This window comes from Acomys minous (genome assembly GCF_964271855.1).
Source record: "Acomys minous genome assembly, chromosome: 5".
NCBI lineage: Eukaryota > Metazoa > Chordata > Mammalia > Rodentia > Muridae > Acomys > Acomys minous.
In genome coordinates this window covers 105,753,957-105,761,397 of record NC_140494.1, presented here as the reverse complement: position 1 = coordinate 105,761,397, position 7,441 = coordinate 105,753,957, and the positions used below count along the sequence as shown (strand labels likewise).

The 7,441-nt window shown below is 53.0% G+C and overlaps 1 protein-coding gene across 1 annotated transcript; it reads left to right on the top strand.

Annotated features, from left to right (window-relative positions):
• Positions 1-1,455: 1,455 nt before the first annotated feature.
• TAGLN (transgelin) lies at positions 1,456-7,238 on the top strand. The gene is made up of 5 exons (XM_084782666.1): positions 1,456-1,614; positions 5,471-5,662; positions 5,757-5,934; positions 6,277-6,379; positions 6,691-7,238. Exons 2-5 carry the CDS (start codon positions 5,483-5,485, stop codon positions 6,833-6,835), a joined length of 606 nt encoding a protein of 201 aa, XP_084638792.1. The 5' UTR covers positions 1,456-1,614; positions 5,471-5,482; the 3' UTR covers positions 6,836-7,238.
• The last annotated feature ends 203 nt before the right edge of the window (positions 7,239-7,441 follow it).

Below are 7,441 nucleotides of genomic sequence, written 5' to 3'. Positions count from 1 at the left end.
AGTTTCTATTTAGATTTCAGCAAAAGAGGATGGGGTTTGGGGAACCTATCTGGTGAATTCATGACATAACCAGTGGCCAGGAGTCCCCTGGATGGCAAGTCTTGGGGGGAGTGCCAGCTTCCTGCTTGTCACCCTTCCTCCACCTGCCACTAGGGGGTGCTGTATCTCTACAGTCACTAGCTCAGGTAAGCCAGGCTGGCTGTTGAAGGTAAAGCTTCGGAGGCTGCACCTCCTCTGCTGGCTACCAGTTCTGGGTGAGACTGACCCTACTGACCCTTCTCCTTCCTCGCTCTTTCCTGAAATTCCAAGAATTCTGCAGGACACATTTAGTCTCATTTTGTGTGTGTGTGCGTGTGTGTGGCTGCAGAGGTGGGAGGGGGTCGGGGTGTGTTCTGGGGATTGAACACAGACCATCAGGTTTGACAGTTGTCTTCAGCCACTGAGCCCCGGTCCCACCGTTCTTCTCACCCAGTGTCACCTGTCCCTTCCCAAGACCACTGCACTAGGAACAAGCGAGATGTGAACTAGGATCCTTTCTGGAATGGTGGAATGTTTCAAAATAGGGTCTGTTGCCGGGACATGGTGGTGCACCCCTTTAATCCCAGCTTGGGAGGCAGGGGCAGGCGGATCTTTAAGAGTTGAAGCCAGCCTGGTCTACAAAGAGTTCAGGACAGCCAAGGCTACACAGAGAAACCCTGTCTCAAAACAAAGATAGGGACTGTTTTTGAAGGGAGGGAGCGCGGTGACCTTGCTTCCTAGTCCTCTTACCCTAGTGTCTTCAGACTTGCCAGGCCGTAAACACCCTCCAGACAGATTTCACTGTGCCCTGGATACAGCCAGGGTTGCCTTGGGGCTGAGCTCTCAAATCCCACACCATAGTGAAGCTCCAACTAGAAGCTCTCCCCACACCAGTGACAGGAGTGCCACTGACTTGGTGGCCTTAGGAAGGCTACTCTGAACCTCGGTTTTCTCATCTGTCAAATGGGGTGATAACTCCCATCTCACAACAAGGCTGAGTGTGGAAGAAAGGCCGTTGCGTAGTGCCTGGCGTGCAGTCAGTCTGCAGTAGAGACTAGTTTCGGACAACTGGATTTTAAAGCCTTGAAAGAGGGTGGCTTGCTTGTCTCCTGCAAGTCTGGACCCATAGCCCCCTAGGGCGTTCCTCTGTTGGCCAGATTCTCTAGCAAGCCTCCTCCCTTCTCCTTAGACAGGGAGCAGACCCAAGTCAGGGTAGCAAGGAAGGCTTTCGGGTCCTGCCCATAAAAGGCTTTTCCCCACCGCCCTCAGCACTTCCCGCCCCAGCCCTGCAGCATCTCCAAAGCACGCAGAGAATGTCTTCCCCCCCCCCCCCCCCCCCCCCCGGCTGCCCCCTGACAGACTGCTCCAACTTGGTATCTTTCCCCAAATATGGAGCCTATGGAGTGAGTGGGGCAGCTGGTGGTGGGGAGCCAAGCAGGCTTCCTTGGGCAAGAAGGGGGGAGCCAGCGGGCCCCTGAGAGGTGACATCACTGCCTCAGCTCCCTTTAAACCCCTCACCCAGCCGGCATCTCAGCCCGTCTGCCCCAGCCCAGACAGGACGCTACTCTCCTTCCAGCCCACGAAGGACCAAGCCTTGTAAGTGTAAGCTGCAGGCAGGAACAGCAGGCCGTGTGTGTGTCATCAGACAGGGCTAGAGGTTCATCAGCTGGGGCTCCCCTAGTCTCCTCTAGCTTGCTGGGTAGAATTGGATCCCCAGAGTCCCATCTCTGTCTTAGACTAGGCAAAAAGTCTAGCTAAAAATCCCTAGGGCAACTTGACTGAGGCAAAAGACTCAGTGGGGGAAATTACTGGGGTGCGAGGGAGGCTCCCATTTAAGCAGCTGTGTGGTAGGGCCCAACTCCATTTCAGGATCTCTGAGAAGGTGGGGAACTGAGTTCCCCTCCCTCATTCTAGAAAGCAGTGGTCCGCTGCTGGTCCCCAGGGCTTGTGCAGCCTAGGGGAGTCGGGACGAGCCTCCAAGGCAGGAGGACTGAAGATCTTTGTTACTTGTTTGTAGTGCTAGGGATCAGACAAGCACTCGGCCACGGAAGTGTAATGCTTCAGAAGGGGCTGAGTTAGGCCCTGCTTTTCTCTGAGTAGCTCTGTCCCTGGTCTGAAAGAGGGAGGTCAGCCCACTGTAGGCAAAGACAGGTGGAGGAGCTTGAGAGTTATGGCTGGGCAGGCCTGGGACCCCTGGCCCTTCCAAGGGGGGGGGTCTTGGTGGTTCTCCTTGGGGCTATTTAAAGGATGTCAGTGGGCTGTTGCCATGTCTATGTAGTAGGGCTGCTCGTCCTGAGTCCCTGGAGTTTAGCTGGGCAGAATACTCACCCTCACTGCCACTTTGCGGTGATGGGGGCTGGGGTACCACAGATACGCTTGGTTCTGCTTGTTCTGGATGCCTGCTAACTGGGGGCCCCTTTCCACTGTCTACCCTCCCCACTCACCTGATGGAGAAAAGGCGGGTGGGGGTGGAGGGCTGGCAGGAGCCAGGACCACAGGCATCTAAGCTGAGCACTGGGCCAGTGTTGTGTGCTAGAACTTCTGTCTAGAAACACCCTGGTAGGCTGCCAAACCACCACCTTCAGAGCCCCCTCCTCTCCCCAGTGCCTCCAGGAGCAGGACTTGAAGGGTTATTATTTTTTTTCTCTTATTAGTGCTTTTTAGTTAGCATACAAGGTAATAGGTTTCATTATGGCATTTGGACAGAAATGTGTATATATATAACTATATATATATATAGTTATATTTAGTTATATTTTGTTCTTATTTGCTTTCCTAGCTTTACCTGGCTTCTTGTATTCGAAGTCACTTCTCTGGACTTTGTTTTTGTTAATTTTTATTTTTGTTTTTCAAGATATGGTGTCTCTGTGTAGCCTTGGCTGTCCAAGACTCACTTTGTAGACCAGGCTGGCCTTGAACTCACAGCGATCCACCTGCCTCTGCCTCCCAAATGCTGAGACCAAAGGCGTGTGCGACCACGCCCCACTACTCCATACTTTGCACTGGGAGAGACAGGGAAGGAGGGTGGGTGGGGGGCACACGCCATCCTGAGAGCATGCTGACCCATACTTACTAGATGTCGGGCGGCAGGGCGTGCTCTGGTTGCTGCAGCTTGTTCTTGGACTATACTATCTGTTCAGAACTTCCTGGAGACTGAAAAGTGCACGTGGGGAAACTTCTCCCATCGTTTCCTCTAGCACCCAGCATGTGTAGGTGGCAGCGTGGAGAGGATACAGACGTTGTGCCTGGCTCGGCTGGGCAATGGCAGAGACAGCCTGAGTGGAGGCCAGGAGGAAGGAGCATTGCAGCCACCTGGTTCCATTTGCTTTGTGGTTCTTTTCTTCAGCAATTCCTGGTGGGGGCCAGGACACACAGTAGGGGGTGTGTGTTGGGGGGGGGCAGGGAACATGGTTGTTTACAACTCCCTAACAGAAACCAGGCTTTTGAGTCCTCCAGTCCCAGCTGGGAGAGGGTGCTCCCCTCTGGGCGTCACCTCAGAGAAGTGAGAGTCCTGTAGGGCTGGCATTTAGGTGAGGTCTTCTGGTTTCTCTGTTTTGTTTTGTTTTTGTTTTTGTTTTTCTCTCAAACTTGGTGATGGGCTCAGGAAATGCTTTGGGGAAGACAGTGGGGACTGAAGAGGGGAAGGTTGGTTTACTGTGTAAACTCACTGGTTAAAGCACTGCCCTCACCCCACCCCACCCCCACCGAGAGCAAAGCCATGTGATAACATTTGCTGTTTCCCAACACCCCTGTGACAGGGATGGGGAGAGGGGCTCCGCTTTCAAGGGAAGGAGGTGAGGGATCTGAAGAACGGCTCTATGCTCATACAAGTCTCCTCCCAACCTATGACCTCTCTGAAGCAGGGGTTGGTTTGGAAAGTTCTTCTGACACTGCAATAGATGGCATCCCACTGGGGTATCCCCTGACGACAGGATCTGGCTCCAGCAGTGACTTTATCATCTACCCAGGGACCTGCCTGCCTCCTCTACTCCTGCAGTCTTCCTCTGTGTCCATGTCTGGGGCCTTCAGGGCAGCAGCTCACATATAGGGCAGGCTTCCCATGCTCTGGCTGGTAGATGCTTGGCCCTGGGATATTCCCAGAGGGCTCTGCATGGTTCCACTAACTACTGGAACAGCCAGAGCTGACCGACAATGGCCACAGCAACACTCTTTCATCTGGGTATCCGTGAGAACGCAGCTGCTTTGTATGAACCACCCTTGGACTTTGGTGGCTTTACCAGGTGGTTTTGTCAGCTGCACTTTGGGGAATGAACTTTGCCCTTCCAGCTTCTGGGTTAGAGGGTAAAGATTTGGTGGCAACTGAGAGTTAGGCAAAGGTACCTGCTGGCTTAATTTGGGGAGACAATGTGGCCTCTGAAGGTTTCTCTTTCTGGCTAGACTTGACAAAGAATACTCTAGGCAGCCCTATCAGGTGATACAGGGTTCTAGTTTGAGCTACTGCAAAGGCTGAGGTAAGAGGATCCCGAGTTCAAGGCCTGTCTGTGTGACTTAGTGGGACATTGTCTCAAAACTATACAACAAGCCGGACATTGGCAGCGCATGCCTGTAACCCCAGCCCTTAGGCGTCAGAGGCAGGCAGATCTCTGTGAGGTCGAGGACAGCCTGGTCTATAGGGAGTGTTTCAGGACAGCCAAGGCTCCACAGTGAAACCCTGTTGGGGGGTAGGATGGGGGAGGGTGGCGGTGACAAACTATAAAACAAAGAGAAGGCTGAGGTCAAAGCTGAGCAATGCAGACTTCCCTCTGCTCTGTGAAGCTCTGGGTTCCATTTGGTACATAGGGAGGGATGGAGGGAGGGAGGGAGGGAGGGAAGGAGGGAGGGAGGGAGGGAGACCTGGTTCTAGGCCAGGGGTTGTCAAAATAGTCCATAGGCCAAATACAGCCTGCTGTCTGTTTTTATAAACAAAATGTTATTGGCACACGCTGGGTATGTATCATCTGGGCTGTTTTCACACAATAGTGGAGGCCACATGGCTTTCAAAGTTTAAAATATTTACTCTAGTCTTTTACATACAGAGCTGGGCGGTGGGGTGGTGGTGCACGCCTTTAATCCCAGTACTTGAGAGGCAGAGGCAGGTGGATCACTGTGAGTTTGAAGCCAGTCTGGTCTGTAAAGGAAGTTCAGGACAGCCAGGGGTACAGGGAGAAACCCTGTCTCGAAAAAACAAAAAACAAACAAACAAAAAACAAAGAAAGAAAAAGAAAAGTTAAAGACCTTTGCCCTAGACTTCCAAATATCTAAGACCTTGTTTCTTGAGGTTCAAGTTCAGAGGGGTCTATGCAGCAAGTGGATGAAGCTGGTTTGGGGGGGCATTGTTATGGTGTCTAGGGTGGCTGGGAACCCCTCAGAGTGAAAGGCCTGCTCAGTACAAGTGAAACAAAGCGGTTCTCTGACCGTGTTCAGGCTTCACCACACTGTCTGCTTTATTTAGCTCTGCCTCAACATGGCCAACAAGGGTCCATCGTATGGCATGAGCCGTGAAGTGCAGTCCAGAATTGAGATGAAATATGACGAGGACCTTGAGAAGCGGCTGGTGGAGTGGATTGTGATGCAGTGCGGCCCTGATGTGGGCCGCCCAGACCGTGGGCGCCTGGGCTTCCAGGTGTGGCTGAAGAATGGCTTGGTGAGTGGCACCCCGCGGAGGGGATCTGGGGATGTGTGTGCCAGCAAGCTGTGGGGGCAGACCCTGAGCTGAGTGTGTGTTCTATACCTGCCAGATTCTGTGCAAGTTGGTGAACAGCCTGTATCCTGAGGGAGCCAAACCAGTGAAGGTGCCTGAGAACCCACCCTCCATGGTTTTCAAGCAGATGGAGCAGGTGGCTCAGTTCCTGAAGGCAGCTGAGGATTATGGAGTCACCAAGACTGACATGTTCCAGACTGTTGACCTCTATGAAGGTACAGAGGGAAAAGGGCTGGAGCCAGTGAGCCAGTGGGAAGCAAGATTCTCAGGCAGGGAGAGGGAATACCAAAAGCCACAGTCAGCCATTGATGTGTGCAGAGCAGGAATGGGACATGCCACGAGAGCACATACAGCGGGGCGGCTTGGTGGCAAAAGCCTTTTCCTAATGCACAAGGACTTCTAGAACTGTACACATACAAACACTCCACACTGCACTCACAGGAGTTCGTGTAGGGTCTCCTGACACCTCATGTGCTCTTGGTTTGACCATTTCTGGGTCAGGGTCAGGTCTTGCCTATATTGTTCTGAAGTTACTTCCCTGGTCATTCTTCCCACAGGCAAAGATATGGCAGGAGTGCAGAAGACGCTAATGGCTTTGGGGAGTTTGGCGGTGACCAAGAATGACGGACACTACCGTGGAGATCCCAGCTGGTTTATGAAGTATGTGGCCACTGGGTCTCTGTGGGGTTGGATGGCTTGGGCTGGCCAGCTGTGGTAAAGATCAGGTGTAGCAGAGCCAGGAAGGTTCTGGAAATGGGGGGAAAATGGGAGTTTTACTTCTGGACTCTTGCCTTTTACCAGCATGTGCTCCAGCAGGCTCCCCAACTCCTGGGGCCAGCCAGACTCACGGAAAAAAAAAAAAAAGACGACAAACAGGAAGGGAAGGGGGCTGAACAAGGAAGCAACGGGTCAGAAAGCAGTTGGAGAACACGAAGTTCTAGCAAGCCTTATCCTGGTTCCTTTTCTTCTAGGAAAGCCCAGGAGCATAAGAGGGAGTTCACAGAGAGTCAACTGCAGGAAGGGAAGCACGTCATTGGCCTTCAAATGGGCAGCAACAGAGGGGCCTCACAAGCTGGCATGACAGGCTACGGACGACCCCGGCAGATCATCAGTTAGAAGGGGAAGGCCAGCCCTGAGCTGCACTGTCCTGCTTAGCTTGCCTAACCCACACCTATGTAGGTTCTTAGCCCTGACAGCCTTGAGGTGTCACTGGGCAAAGATGACTGCACATGGGCAGCTCCCACCTATCCGCAGCCTCAGCCCAGCTTTTTACCCCAGAGCCACCACTGCCCTGGCCTGTTCCCAGCTGTACCCCCACTTCCACTGTCTCTCCTATTACAGAGTAAGCAGGGAGAAGTGGGCTGGGGTAGCCTGGGTGTAGGCCAGCCCACCGTCCTTGGTAGCAAATGCCCTTTGAAGGAGACCCAGCCCAGCCTCTCCATCTTTTCCTGGAATATTTTTTGGGGTTGAAATTTGAAAAGGAAAAATTAAAAAAAAAAAGTATCTCCATCTTTTCTGAGGCCTGGCTGGCAGTGTGATTTGTCTGGTCACTCCAGAGCCATTCCAGGAGAGCTGAGGCCGGGGTACCTGGGGCTCATGCTCTCCTAGCCCCTGTCTTCTGGATGACTTTCAGGCCGCACAGGCCCAGAGGTTGAGAGAAAGCAGGCTGTGGGGAAGAGTGACATGCATTAGCTCTGGGGAAGCAGGAGGGAAAGGGGTGGC